Raw genomic sequence first — 15,502 nt, 5'->3', positions numbered from 1 at the left:
GAGTACTGTTTTCCATGCCCAATTCGGAGTGGCGTAAACAGAGAGGTGGCCAACCCTTGACTTGGCAGAGGAGTATGAAGGAGATCACGAAACGCTTGGGTGCTGTCGGTGCTACTCGCCTTCCAGGATGGGGACCGCGTGATCCTCACTGTGCCTGGTTGAAGACCGTACAAGATATGGCTGTCAACCGATGTCAGTGGCGTTCTTGTTGTCAGTTTCTACCCAGATCGCCTGAGTGAATGTCTGGAGGTGTAGGCACCTTGGAATGATTGTGTTAATCTATCACTAATTCCCTTCCCCGTCCACCATTCTTTTCTTTACGATAAGGCTTTCAAATAAGTCATGGTTGTACGGCAGTGAAGCATCAGTGTTGAACATGGATATCATGCTGTCGATGATGATTATGGTGTGTGTCTCCGAAACACGCATACAAGACCTAAGCGTGGTTATGCATCTCAGAACGCCAAAGATGAAATCAGCTATTTCACATTTCTCTCTCCGTGTGTCCGGTAACCTAGAAGCGATGACTCGTGAAATGTATGCTGTGGGAGTCGCAGTCAGCCCCAGTGCTGAACGCTCTTTGCTGGATTGGATCCCATTGATCAGTCGTCTTTGTGCCGTCTGGGTGGTGGACCGATTCTGGTCTTGCAGAATAATGTATTGATCTCATCCACCTCATTCCCGTTGGAGCTTAGGCAACTCTGACGTTCCGAACTATACAAGGTCATGTTCCGCCTGACTGCCTTACGAAGGTATGTGTGATAAATTTTGTGTTGTCCGGTACCTTCCTCTACTCAGCGCGTGTGCTTTTTATAACCATTGGACATTTTACACATTCCTGCTCGCTCGGTTTTCATCGGCGATGATTTTTCTCTTGGTCACTGTCGAAACCCCAAAACTTTGAACTGTTTTTAGTGATGAACGCCGATGCGACTTTCTTTAAAAATTTATCTTTTTCGGAAAGTCCATGCAGGATGCTGTGTTGTGCCATCATGATTTTGCATTGTAAGAGATTCGTCGCTGGGTCGTTAACTTTGGCTTTTCATGAAGTCCCATATTTCACTGACTGTTCTGGACTTGCTTTTATGGCTGTCGAGGTTGGTGTAGATTGAGACTGGAGACACGCAAGACAACCGGAGCATTTTTGGTGCAGATAGTTCGGCTTCCCGCATACATTTTTAAAATAATAATCTTCGTAAATTTGTTTTTTAGAAAGGTTAATAAACAACCGGTAGGTGTTGACAGGCCAAATTTCGCTTTTATCGCAGGCTTTGTTGCGCCAAGTGACCAGTTTGCATGGTTGGCCGAATTTTAAGACAGATGGTGAACCAAGCCTTATTGGCACTAGACCAAATTAGTTGAAGGTGTTGAGAGCTTTTCGATTTGTCAGTCACTAGTAGCAAACTACTGGGATAGGGGTGATATTTCAATCAAATTCGGATCGGGTTTTGTGGTATAGCTCTATGGTGCGAATCATATGAGTTAACTATTTCTCCGGTGTTCACGGTTTTGGTGCCCCCCGCGGTTTGGTTAATGCTGCGACAAATCGGTTTTCGGGTTGGGTTATCTAAGGTAGATCCAAATAACTTCCCTTAGTGGCCTCTTTCGAAATAATTCAACATAGCTATGCGTCAACTCATTGATCTAAAATCGCTTTCCACACGCTCGCCGGCTTTATACCCTCCATTATGTTCACACTGCGATACTCGGCGGCTTCCCACGCCTTCTGCAATCTTTCACTGTAGTGTGAATCATAACACCCTATCAGAACTTCCACATTTTCTAAATGTCTTGCATCCTGCGTGTAATTAGTCCCATCTTCGTCGAGGCTTTCACGAGGACCTGATATTCGTCTGCATTTTCTGGTGGTTTGCTCTTCCTTTTCTTGTGCCCTTTAAGCTTCTTGTGTATTTCTATACTTGTTTGTCTTATGTAGACCTCAGTGCAGTCGTTCCACGGAAGTTTCCGTACACACTACTTCATTTAACCGTGACTCGGTTCTTCAGTCACACGAATATTAAGCGCAACGTCTTTCTTTTGGAATACTACTTGAGTGTTGTCCGTTTATAACATCCCCTTAGCAACTTATTTTACCTGAATGCCAGCGATGCTAATCCACTCTATAAGGCGTTTTTGCATCAGGTTAACGGCCAATTGTTTTCTACTTGATCCACGCTTACAGTGTATCATTTCTGATTACAAAAACTAGGTTAAATTGATTCACTCGTGCCTGTCTACTGAATTACCAAGTTACACTGGGAAGGGACTCCACAGCAAGCACCTTCAACTGATATCGTCTTCATCGGTGGAAACCATTGACACTTGGGCTTAACATTTAGCTTCTACGGGTGAACGTTATGACTAGCTTCACACTAAGTTTTGGTTAGTGTCCATATTGTCTTCTCAGTCGACAGGCCCTCCGACTCCGCATGGTTGAGTGCGGACGCTGCCGTATAGCTCAATGAGTCGTGGAGGTACACAGACCATCAATCCGCGGTAAGGCCTAGTCTCTCGGTGACGGGTCAAGTCTCCTCACGCTTGATTGTATTCGATTTTATTTTTTGTTTTCAATCAGTTATTATTGTCACATGGTGTCTTCCCGGTAACCTGATAAACTCGCCTTCGTTACCTCCTTTTTCTTCATTGTTACGGTTGTTCTCCGGGAAGTGTGCTAGCCTTTTCCGTCTCTGTACTTCAATCTTTCAGCCATATAAACAGTCTCTTTTCTTCCGACGACCACCATCAAGTTTTGTTTTCCTGTTGCAGAAATTAGCCGTTTGCTATTTCTCCAGAATGACCGTGAGAGCTCCCCACCGCCTTCCATATCCCCAGTTCTTCAAATGTCTGACCACTTTGTCTCCCTCAACCCCCATTACCCCTTTTTTCACGTAATCCACCATCTCCCTTCACTAAGAAAGTAGAACAATAGCGTAGAACTGTTTTCTTTGGTATTTTCTAAAGTCTTGGTCATTGCTCATCCATACTCACCTGGCAAGAATTCAGTGATTATGCTGGGACAAGCCTTTTTCAACCACCGTTTTCGTACCACGGTTATTACTCTTTCCTTATGCCCTCTTACCAGCCGAACGTTGAATCCGATCCGAAGGTGTCTGCCATTCAGGAAGATTCACGTGATGAATACGATGTGCCTATCGCTCAGCTTATCAAAGCCGCTCCAACCAAGACCGAGTCGAGCTCCGAACCATCACCATCTCCCTTTGTGAGTCCTCGAGAGGACATCAAGCCGGAAAGTCCTGTTAAAACCCGACGCCCCAGCGGTTGCGGCATTCCAGATGCTGTTTTTACCGTATGTTATTTTTGTTGATATGGTGCCTGTTGTTTATGGTAGTTGTCCACGCAGGTACGGCGCGCTCGCACTTCTCAGAAACTCCACCACGGTCAATTTATTGAAAAATGCTTTGTCAGGGACCGTTTCCGAATCTACAGAATAACAGCGCTCATTAAGAGATTTTTAAAGAGGATTTTTGTTACATGAATACCTATGACTATTCTTTCTATTCCACTCGATCAGAGACCAAATTTAAAGTCGGTTGTATTTTCGAAGAAGTTTGGTGACAATCGGTAGATTTATTGCTGTGTAACGTTTCGCTTTTGACACAAAAGCTTCGTCAGGCCAAGTGACTAGGTTCCGAGGTTGATCGAGATTTAAGGTGGAAGGAGAACCAATCAGCTAAGTCATGCTAAATCTCTGTTGGGTGTCGGCCGAGGGATTTTAGTGTGTTAGAGTGGTTGAACAAGTGTTGAGTCGGTGGGGAAACCTACATGTGTTTGGGTCCAGCCTAGGGTGTGAAGCACAACCGTCCATTCAATGTCACCATACTCGGGAGGTTAAAAAATAAGTAGAAGTTCTTCAGACGTCCACTTGAATCGACACTATCCTCTATAGTAAAGCCGAATTTAAACGAAGGTCAAATACAGATAGCTCAAGCCTCTGGTAATTCTATGTTTCTAAAGTGCGCAATTTATTACAGTGGGTGACGAAAAACCGTACTGAAAAAAAACCGAGACAGAGTGGATGGAATTCGTTTTCAGCCGATGAGCTTTCTCCAACTTTTGTCCAATCTCTCTCAGTCCACAAGTTTACGTTTCAGGACAAACAATACCCCCCATTAAGAGAAAATCGTTCCCTGACTGAGTATGAATGAGTATCCTGTCCCTTGTTTTAATTAGCTCAGTTTGGAATGCGGTTCACCCCTTAAACCCATATGATTAAAGGTTTGAGAAAACCGGGATGCAGCTTCACGTTTTTTCTTGTCCCAATCATCATATGCATCATTAGCCGTGTTGCAGCAATGCACTGGGAGGTTTCAAGCAAATGTAAAGTTTGTAAACGCTTTTTACTCTGTTGGTGAATATGAGCCATTCACACAAAGTTTAGAAAGTCGCAGGGGTTGCCACTTGAGCACTCCGCAATGACTTCTCAGGGCGAGATGGCCGAAGTGGTTAGAGCGCAAATTTACTGACCAGAAGGTCCGTGGTTCGAATCCGACCTCCGCCACTCGACTTCCCCTGTCTAGGCTTGGGCTGACTGACAGTATCCCAGTCCTCGTGCTTCCCTCCGGTAGCATGGCAGCTAGGCACCGAAAGGGTGCTACAGCTGAAGGCTTTCTCTTTCTTTCTTTCAATGACTCCTCAAGTTTTTCCGTCAGTGCTTTATTGGCTCGATAGTGTCCTGCTTTTCGAGTTTTACGTGTTAGCTGTGCCTCAGGGCGTGTCACAACTGGGCACTCTTGTCACGTTTAGACTCTGCAGCCGTCGTATGACATTTTCAATACCACAGATTTCGAATATCAGGCGAACACTTCATTTTCCAATGTTAGTGCGGGCACTTATAGTATTTTGGTAGGTATCCTTTCTCCTCAGACATTTCCCTTTGGTAGTTCGCTTACCATTCCCGAAGTTCAGTCTTCGTAGATGAGCTTGTGAGACCTATATTCCACTAGGCTTAACGTAGCTGCGCAACACAGTACAAGTGCTGCTGTTCAGCCGTAGCACCCTTTCGGTGCCTAACTGCTATACCACCAGAATGAAGCACTAGGGCTGGGATACTGCCAGGTTGTCCAAGCCTAGACGGGAAGTCGAGAGGCAAAGGTCGGGTTCGTTTCACGGACTTTCCGGCCAGTAACTTCGCGCTCTAATCACTGAGCCATCTCGTACAAGTACAATTTGAATGTGTTGGTAGGTAATACTGAGAAAATGTTTTTCAAACAAGCCTGTTTGCCTTCAAGTTCGGTTGTCATGGCCCTATTGAAGGTGTGGCATTTTCCGTCCATATATTTCCTTCAATGCTCGGAAGAAATCCTTGTGACTTCGTTGATCTACGTATGACTGGATCTTTTGTCCCTACTCAACCCACCGTTCATTTTTCAACCCGGGTATATATATCTTGCTAGTACCATCACGTGCTCTTCGTTACTTGGCTTTAGGAAATATCTTGCTGGTATACACTGCAACGGTCATTGTGTTCTTTTTGTCTTTCTCCAGGCTATTGCTGGCACTTTCGGGTCAGCTGAGGACGCGAATAAGCTGCAACACCGATACTCTGAACTGCGTGATCGAGCCAATTCCTCACAGGTACGCCGTTTCTCTTTAGACGTGCTTCGCTATCATGCCTTTCTGATAGCAGACAGGCTGCTACTCACTTCTTCGTTATCTCTCGCATATTCTTTATTCCCGTCCACCACCCCATTAACATCACTCCGCCTGTAGGCTCATCCCTTAGGACTGACGACCCCGTTCGCCGTGCATCGATGTTGGCACCAACACCTGGATGTTAGCCGAAAGCATCTCGAAATCAATCTTGAAGCCCCGAAGCCCAGTCTGTGGCTGGTTCTAATGTGCACACTCTGAAGGACAAAAAACTGTTCTTGCTCTCACACTGGACTCGCTTGACATTAATGTGTGCTGTGCATCAGAAACAAGAATTCAAGATACAAGCACACTGGTAGAGCCAACCGCTCCATCACTCTCCACTTGCTTCTGGCTGTGCACCTCTAGCGATCCAGAGGCCACTGCAGCATGATGTACAGGGTTGGGCATCGTCCTCAATAACTGGGCCGATGTAGCCTTGCTTGATAGCCTTGCTGATAGACGCCTCTGTGAGATTCGTCCGGTAACGTCTGTGCGATAATCTTACAAGCAGGAAAGTGATCGAATGTTTGTCGTGTCTGCTTGTGTTTCGAACAACTGTAGCCCCGACAGCATCACACAACCTTGATGACGCACTGGGTGTACTGTTGCAGTGGGCTAAGAACTCAAACATCGTTTCGGTTGTCGGAGATTTGAATAACATGGCAGCGAAGAATCGACGTTGAACGCCGACGACGTTTACTAATGACAGTGAATTTCCTAACTTATTTTGCTTGATCCGAGAGCCACTATCCACTAGGACCTTTAAACCGCAGATATTTGTTTATGGCGAAATGTTTTTCATCATTCCAGTGAAACCGTATGATTCCTTTTAACTAATTCCATCGCCTCCCTCACCAATTTCTCTTACCAGACAGCTGAGGAACCTCTTTCTTGCTCTCCAAACCTTGACAATCTCTTGGAGGTCGCTCTAGTCATGAAGAATGGTCGCAGTTGTCCACCATCCCGATCGGAAGCATTACATTCTTTTCGTGCTTTATTCTGTCGGCGTTGTTTCAAGTACGACTGCGCACTTCATCCCTACAAGTCCACACAGTCGATGTGGAGTCACCGATGGCCAATCACGCACACAACCAACTTGGGTAGATTCAAATTCTTCCGTTTCTGAATATTCTGTTGCACAACCTATGTTTAAGATTGCTTTTTTGCCACTGGCAGTGAGTTCATGACCAACATTAACCATGCTGGTTGCTTTATCGTCGACCCACGTCCCATCGCCCAATACCATCTCCCAGTTATTTACGTTTTGCTGAAGCAGTCATCATCAGCTGTCAGCTGTAAGAACCGTGTACTTGTCGCACATTGGTTGCAGCTGCCACAGTTTCGTTCACCAATGATTTGGGGAGGTGGGGTAGACAGCTGCTCGTTGGAGGCGGGAGTTGATAAATTGATGCGTAAGTACAGCACTGTAGGTGTCAAGGGCGGGATTGCGAAGGGAGCTATGCATTGAAGGCAATAGCTTGGATGCACAAGCAGTGGATGTGCTCTTCTATCAAAATATGCTTCGGTAGCCGGTTTCAGAGCACCTAAAGAGGTATCTAATCCCTTGTTGATTAAATGCGAATAGAATGGCTGATTAGAGCACTTTCAACTCCGTTTGATATGAAGCATTTCGATTGGAAACGAGGGATCTTCGAATCTAGAATGTAATCTCTTGGATATTCGTCAATCTCGATGGTCTACCTTTCCTTCGTTGGTTTCAAAGTGCAATTTTGTTGTACAGTTAAACCAGACATGATTAGTTTTCACCTATAACCAAATTTAAAGCTGTACATGCTTTGTCAAAGCTGACAACGGGGTGGGCGTAAGCATCGGAGGAATTGCGGAAGACCCTAAATTAAGCACCAGTCGAACACATAACATCGAGGCTTTCGCTGGCTTTCCACGATCTGACGCATAAATCGTCGAGCGATTGGGCCCCATAGGCGAAACGGTTTCTGAAGCGTCCGGAGCGAGTCATTTCTTAGTGCCATGCTTTCGAAATCTGAAACTGCTACTCTGGAAAATACCGTTGGTTAGGTCTACTGTTATACTCCGCAACATTTCTGTATATGGTATCCATGGATACCACTGTCCTTGATGTGCCTTAATTTCAACATCAGGTAATTGTGCAGTTCTTAGTCGATAGTGCGTGACTTCTGCTCATCCGCTTGCCTTATTCTCTGTGTTCATTTGCCCTCTATTGCAGAGCCGGACGCACCGTATTGTGGACGCTGGTGTGTGCGGCAGTGTTTGAACAGTTCTACGGACGACTCGCAAGCCATTGTTCAGAACCCCGCAAAAATATCTCAATGCGTTTGGACGCCTGTTGAGATTAGTCTAATCCAAGTTCTCGCTCCCGTATTCATGCCTGTCGGCTACTCGTCCTATCCCCAGTACACTTGGTGTTGCACATTAGCACGTATCCTAGGCACGAAAACCTGTCAAGACGTGAGTTGTCCACTTTATTGTTTGTGTTTTAGAGTTGAATTCCAGGTAACTCTGAGATGAAAGTATCGTCCATATTTTAGTAACCTCGTGATGTTTTATCCTCGCTATTCTTTGAATTTGCTTGCTGAACGGTTAGCGCTGCATTAATTGGCCTCAACTCAATGATTTCCAATTTGTCCGTACTGCGAGATTGTTTGGTAACATGTTTGCCCATGCACGGTGAGTGACGATCGTAATTCAGCCCCAGCGATATTGTGAGTTTCAACTCGGCAAGACTGAAGAATTGGGATAGGTGTCAGTCTCTTCATCCGTCACCCACATCTACTTTTTTTGGGTTGATTTTTCCGGCTTACTTTAGGGAGCAGCTTTGAAAGTTTCAGCCCCAAACTTTGTTAAATTGGGCCTGCTTGATACATCCTCAAGATAGCATATAATACCAAATAGGTTTTCTTTCCTGTTTTTAATTCATTCTCTCCCCTTTGGAATCTGTGATAAGTGGAGCCAATGGAATTGTCGGCATTCCTGCCTCTGGTGGATATTGCTTACTTTCCGATTCCACAGAGTACGACTGTCACTGGTGCCCCAACTACTCCGTTGACCACTTTGGTTACTCACACTAATGTAGGGACGGTCAAGATTTTTCAATCTTTTCTGTTCTGCAGGTGTTAAATTATATCAACAGTCGTCCCACCTCTGGATTGACCAATCCAGACTCTGGACAGATAGCCCAACTGCGCGTTCCAGGTGTTGGTATCGAATGGACCAGGCGCTCTGCCAGTACTGCTTCACTCAATGACGTGGCTGATCCGTCCCTCAACGGCTCATGCAGTGGAAGCATACTCGAAAATGGTGACCCAACGGAAGATAGTACGATCGACTCGGCCACCGTAGCTTACAGTCACTTTTCGTCTCGACGTAAACGATGGAAAAAACGACGGTTGAAGAAAACAATGCTTCCTGGACCATTGGTTCGCAAACTGGGTACGTTCTTTCAGGTTGTCTTGTCACGTTTATTCAGAGAATAATTTCTGGTATACGGTAGTCCAGTATGGGTGCTGATTTCTGTGGACACGAATCAGTATCAGACCAAGGAGAACTACATGAAAATTGCTTCCATTTCCACGCGTCAACGTTCCACTTATTTCGTTAAGTTTCTTCTTACATGGGAGGTGCCAACCATAGTTCGTTCACCTCAACTTCACGAGAAGTGTTGATGTTACCCCATATAGAATAGAATCCGCTAAGTCTCTCCTCTAGCAACATAGCCGTGTCTTATGGTCTTGTACTTGGATAACTCGAACTTGGCCTTTTTTGCTGATTCCAGTAATGATTAACAGAGTGGGATCAATTCTGTGGGAAGCGAATTAGCACCCTGCGGTAAACATAACTCTCCAGCATGAACCTCTGGTTAGACCTAATGGCATCAGATGTCTTACGTAAGCGTGTTTAATTTTGGGATTATGGCAAGCACTTACGCATTCCTTTGACTCAGTCTGGAACTGATCGTTCAGTCGATGGATTTTAGTCCCTGTGTTACTTTGGACGCGTTAGGGAAACGTTTTCCCTTCACTTACTGTTACGGTGTGCAAATAGGTTATTGTTTTAGTTAGATAACGAAGTCGCAGACCCTTTTTCGTCGGGGGTATTCTACCTAGATATAGGAAATCTTACAAAGCTAAATTGCAATGCTACTTGTGGAATCTCCTGCCGACTATTTTCCAGGTGTCATAGTTCTACTGGTGGTCACTGTAGACTAGTCAGTAAATGGCCTTGTGTGTCGAAAGCTGCTCCGAACTTTAACATTTCGTACTTGAAAAGTGTGCAAGTCGAGAATGATTTTCTGGCTGTGCACACCACTTACTATCTTTCGATTTTTTCATCTATGCACAGCTGACTTTTGGCCGATGAAGTGTTCATCGGACAGGCGAATCAGAATTGCAGTGTCTTGTCACAATAGCAAATAGAAGTATAAAATTATCCACTTTGTTTAATTGTTCAAAACCCACCGGTTGACGTTCATGTCTGGTTGTTACTGAATCTGCTTATGCTGCCTCATTTACTGTCATGACACCCTTCAGCCAGTGAGATTGCTATGTGTGACCGCTTTTCCCTTGCTTCTCCTGCTGGCGCATACTTCCATCATCTGCTGTACCTTCCTCGGTTTAGTTCTCGGTCTGAGCCTCCCAAGCTAGCGTTCCCTTCGAAACCAACCACCAAAGGTGCACAACTCATGTTCACACCCAAGACTAGGTAAAAATACTTCACAACAATTTGTTTATAAAACGTGTGCGGCTACAACACTCTGGTAATACTCTCGCCTTCTGGATGCGCCATTGGCAAGTGGCATTCGCCGAATACTTGGTCATGATTAACTGTTGGGTCAAAACTTTCGACTAATCAGACCTCGTCTTGATGCCGGACAGGCTAGCCGCCTGAACTTTTGGCCAGTTTTGTGCGGGATAGGCTTCTCGGCCGTAGCAGCGCCTGGCTGCGGGTAGTATCTGTGTGGAATCTTGCTTAACACTACTGTCGGACCCTTAGCCTCGACTGACAGCATCTAAACGTCATCATATCGAACGCTCACGAATCCACTTTGAGGCCAGATATGATTGTCCTGTAGTTAGCGAGACGGCCACTTGTTAGTCTGAGTGCGGCAGTTTGATTCGGTTTTTCCTTCGTCTGGTTAGTTTTCTTGCTTTCACGGCAACCGGTTTGAAGTTTGCCCATTATGGATTTCGACAGTTGGTTGTGATGGATGTGAAAATGTCCGCTTTGACTACTGGGGCATTGGTATCGATCCCGATGTGTCTACTGCATTGCTAACTTATACCCGGAAACATTCTATCAGCCTACCTTATGTCGAAGTTAATCCAACTTTTTTAAATCTTGTTCACTTACGAATCGTGAAGTCACTCTTATTTCAGATGAAGATGATGAAAGCCACATGAACAGTAACGGGACATCGGGTGGAGGGAACTCATCAGCTGCGAACAACGCCGGCGGTCTTCTGGCTAGTGGCTGTTTCGCTCATCAGTATCATCCTTGTGACCATCCTGGACAGCGATGTGATGAGTACTGTCCCTGTAGGCAAGCCGGTACTTTTTGTGAAAAGTTCTGTCAATGTCCAGCAGAGTGTACGAACAGGTGCGGTCCTTTCCGTAACATAAGTAGCGCTGTTCTTGTTGAAAATACCTCTTATGGCTCTCAATATCATCGTTTTTCTTTTCAGGTTCCTGGGTTGTCGGTGCCGCGGTCAATGTAACACGAAACTCTGTCCATGTTCGCTTGCGGTTCGAGAGTGTGACCCTGACCTCTGTCTCTCTTGCGGTGCCCAACAACCTGGTAGAACATTCGGTCAAAATGGCACAACTTTGGATAACAGTATGATGATTTGCCCCGTATCGTCTTCAGCCAACACAGGAACCTGTCGGAACGTCGCTATCCAAAGGGGTTGGCGTAAGCACCTATTGATGGCGCCGTCTGACGTAGCAGGGTAAGTGAGTTTTTGGGCCTTCGTACCACTTGTTTTGCTACATTTCTGGGTTCAGCTAACCTATGGTCAATTTTCCTAGATGGGGTATATTCATCAAAGACGGGGCCGAGAAAAATGATTTCATCTACGAGTACTGTGGGGAAATAATCAGTCAAGATGAAGCAGATCGTCGGGGTAAGTTTCTTCTCTGTGGATACTTTGCAGTTTCTTTTCAGTAACCTTGTTAGTGTCGCGCTTAATATGGATTCTGACGCTCAATAAAGTTTACAGCTTCACTGTGGCGTATCAACATTACAGCCATTCTTATTCCTAGTGCTTATCACACATGACTTGCGCATGCTTTTTCGGCTTTGCGGCATCCCGTAATATGGAAACTCTTCTGTTCGAGGTCAAGTTTGGCGATATCCCTGATGTTAGTCAGTAACGTTCGAAAAGCTTGGTCAGTCTTCACTTGACTCCCCACTGAGTAATGACAAGTAGTGTGACGCAACTAAATTCAACCGACTGATATTCTGCGTCTCTCTAATGTTTTGCAACTGCTGGATGCTCTTTTCCGTTTTCATCATTTTATCACTCCTATTATTTCTCTATCTAGGTAAAATCTACGACAAAACAATGAGCAGCTTCTTGTTCAACCTCAATCGAGACTTCGTTGTTGATGCGACCCGAAAAGGAAACAAGATACGGTTTGCCAACCATTCTGTCAATCCCAACTGTCACGCTAAGGTCAGCCATATGTTATGCACGCACCTTTCGCCGTCTGGGGTCCGAGTGTGATGTACCGAATGGCATGTTTTGAGTACGCCTAGCACCAACTGTTTGAAAAGTTTGTTTAGTATGTTCGAGCCAACTTTTGTTGGTTTCTAGGCCACTTGTCTGTTTTGGAAGAAGATAGCAACACTTTCTTTCCTTGGTCGACTCGTAATCCGTTACTCAGTAATCCCTGTATCGCGGCTTGCTTAAATGTGAAACACTGAACCAACATTTCATATATTTCTCACCATGAGTGTATAATCAAAGCGCACTCTAAATGGGAGTCTAATAGGATGCCAAAAATGATTTCTTTCTGACTTAGAAACTGTATTCGCCAACGAGCCAGGAAGCGTCGGAAAATGATTGATGATCATCAGTGACCTGCTCTCAACTCCGTCTAGTTGATGCTATAGTGACAGCGTTTGGCTTTATGCTCTGATACCTCAGTCTAGAGCCTTATGATATTTATGTTTCTCAACAGAATGAGCTCAGTATACTTCAGTCACCTTTCGGCTGTTTACTTCCTGATATATGGTGTCAATCACGCTCTCACGGGTATCAAACTTGGTCATAACCGTTCGGAATGCTCTTCAAGTAGGTCAGTTGATGCAGCATAATCTCATAATTAAATTCAAACTGAAACAAACGTAGCATTTCGCTTTTTATTTTCATTCGCGTGTTTAGTCGCTTTATTTTGTTCTTCCCGGAAGCCGGCTGACCAAATGTGAGCCAGTGGAATGCTTTCAAAGATGCATACGGTTGCCCACCAGTTTCGGTGCACCGCTCAGTCACAACGTATGCACCCGGCACAGTGGTGCATGTCAGAGTCGGTACCTTTCAGGACACCATTCGAAGGAGCGTGATCTCTCGCAGACGGGGTCACGCAGTCTCCAGATGAGCTCTGCCAGGCTTACGTTTTTAATTCGTTTCGTGGCCCGGACTGTCTGGCCTGGCCCATTTTGTGTGGTTTTATGTCATAGCGGTGACCAAACCTCGCGATATTCGAATGTTGAATGGGCATGAGAGCACTAAATCTCTACTGGACGACTCAATTTTTTGTCGAGATACAACAGACGTGTGTATGCGGTTGTGATTGTCCCTTCAGTCGGTCGACAAAAGTACAGCAAAACAGTCAACCCGTTTATCACTGATAGTGATGGGAGAAATTGAACTAACCCAGTTGTTAACCCTCAGAAGACGCTTTCGAAACATCAAATATATCCACTTTTTAGGGAGTGGTACTCATCTAAGTGTTGTTTGTGACGAAATGCATTTACTGTCTTCTTGCGGTTTTGGTGTACCGAGTCCAAATCGATGATGGTGGCATGCCTCTAGGTGGACAACAACACAATGACAAGGTGCAACTGAGTTTTACTATGTTGTTCTAGGTATTCACAATTTCGTTGAGTTTTGTTTGGGAGTATTGTGTTGAGCCGAAGGAAAGTTCCCCTTTCCGAATATTTGTCCTGCGTGTTCCCCCTATCCTCATTTTTTATCCCGTTGTTTTGCGTCCATCGGTCAATGTTTTGTATTGGTAATAATATCAGGTCATGAACACATTCGCTTTTGATGCCTTTGTTATCAAAATCACCACACATGCTGTCACCCATCAATGGGTAATGCTCTTGAATAAAAATTTCCCTTAGTATATTCACCTAAGTCATTTACGGCATTTCGCACCAGGTGATGATGCCTCTACCGTGTGCTTACCGTCCGTTGGTTTGTCCCATAGGTAATGATGGTGAACGGGGATCACCGAATCGGCATTTTTGCCAAGCGGGCAATCGCTCCAGGTGAAGAGCTTTTCTTCGACTATCGCTACGGTCCGACTGAGCAACTCAAATACGTTGGCATTGAACGTGACGCTGATGCCTCCACGATTCAGCAAATTCTTCCGGTTCCTAACGATTTATCCACTCTTATCTCTTTATCTGGATCTGGTCCGAATGGCCCCACAATTGCTCCGGTCACCCTACTCTAGTGATTGTGGTCGCATGGATTTTTGTAAGTTTTTGTGGTATGTCTGTGTTGTCTCTGATCTGACCATTCAAGACTATGGTGGGTAATGTGGCTTCCATTTACTGTGTACAAAGACGATTGAAGGTTAGCTACTTTTTTCGGGTCTTTACTCCTCGAATAGCAAGCAACCAATGTGAGGACACCCGTGTGGTTTTCGAACACAGTTCGTCGAAACAACTCATTCTGTTCACTGAAAAGTCTACATTCAGTGTTTTCATATTCACATAGCGCATAACGTACCCGAAGTGTTGGTAGGTCTATGTTCATCCCCTTAAATCTGTTTTATCCGTCCGTAGTCACCGAAGTAGTGGTCACTTTCACAGATGCCTAGAGGTGTACTGGTTCTGGCGTTCGAACCATCGAATGCAGGCTATCATAGTTACGATTCAGGCCGATTAAATTAGCATTATATACTGGTTGTGCAGCAACGCACTCCCTTCTTTGTAATCTACATTCACTCCCTCGTCAAATGACGTATAGGTAACCTCGGAACTATCTGTTGGGTACAACAAAATGCGCAGCCAGGTAAAGTGGAGCCTACTGAACAATGAAAGCTATCCATATTATCTTTTTGCCGCTTCCACTAGCATCATCAGCACTACCTCGAGCCTAGAGAAAGAGATCACGAATGTCCTGACGTTAGTAGAAAGTAATTTGGCCTCTGGCTGAACAGTTTTACCCTGAATGCCTACATTTTCAGTTGAACTTCTGATTCATATTCCTATTTTTTTTAATTTCTGTTTCAGTTTGGTATTCGTCCTACTGGTTCTGGCGTTTGTACTCCATCCCATTAATCCTACTCTGATCTCGGGTGACTGAATCGCCCATGTCCGGCTATCCCACACCGGTGCATTGCTTGTTATTTGTATCTTTTATAACAGTTATACTCATCGCTAGTTGACAGTTGACTTTTGTTTATTGTTATGACTGACCTGGCTGGTAGTACACTGACTGTTACTCTGAATAGTAACTTTAGTCGGGGACATCGTCGTTGTCTCAAGCTGTGGAAGCCTAGTTCAATACTGCATCTAAGACCCTGTGATAACGATCCGAATTCACACACATTCGAGTTATTAGTGTGACTTTCCTGAAGTGGAAATCATGTACCTTAGTGTCCAAAAATTGCCGACCGTTTTC

The 15,502-nt window shown here is 45.0% G+C and overlaps 1 protein-coding gene across 1 annotated transcript in view; it reads left to right on the top strand.

Annotated features, from left to right (window-relative positions):
• T265_11922 (hypothetical protein) overlaps positions 1–15,255 on the top strand; it is a gene marked incomplete at both ends in the record, with an annotated part of 46,315 nt that extends 31,060 nt beyond the window's left edge. Inside the window, 11 exons of the mRNA XM_009178747.1 lie at positions 3,083–3,307; positions 5,506–5,595; positions 6,524–6,752; positions 7,859–8,100; positions 8,763–9,081; positions 11,025–11,244; positions 11,330–11,593; positions 11,673–11,767; positions 12,189–12,319; positions 14,079–14,326; positions 15,112–15,255. Coding sequence (XP_009177011.1) covers positions 3,083–3,307; positions 5,506–5,595; positions 6,524–6,752; positions 7,859–8,100; positions 8,763–9,081; positions 11,025–11,244; positions 11,330–11,593; positions 11,673–11,767; positions 12,189–12,319; positions 14,079–14,326; positions 15,112–15,184 — 2,136 coding nt within the window. The remainder of the gene's footprint in view (positions 1–3,082; positions 3,308–5,505; positions 5,596–6,523; positions 6,753–7,858; positions 8,101–8,762; positions 9,082–11,024; positions 11,245–11,329; positions 11,594–11,672; positions 11,768–12,188; positions 12,320–14,078; positions 14,327–15,111) is intronic.
• Positions 15,256–15,502: the final 247 nt, after the last annotated feature.

This window comes from Opisthorchis viverrini (genome assembly GCF_000715545.1).
Source record: "Opisthorchis viverrini unplaced genomic scaffold opera_v5_645, whole genome shotgun sequence".
NCBI classification, from domain to species: domain Eukaryota; kingdom Metazoa; phylum Platyhelminthes; class Trematoda; order Opisthorchiida; family Opisthorchiidae; genus Opisthorchis; species Opisthorchis viverrini.
The sequence above is the reverse complement of the archived record's forward strand: the minus strand, read 5'-3'. Positions and strand labels throughout refer to the sequence as shown.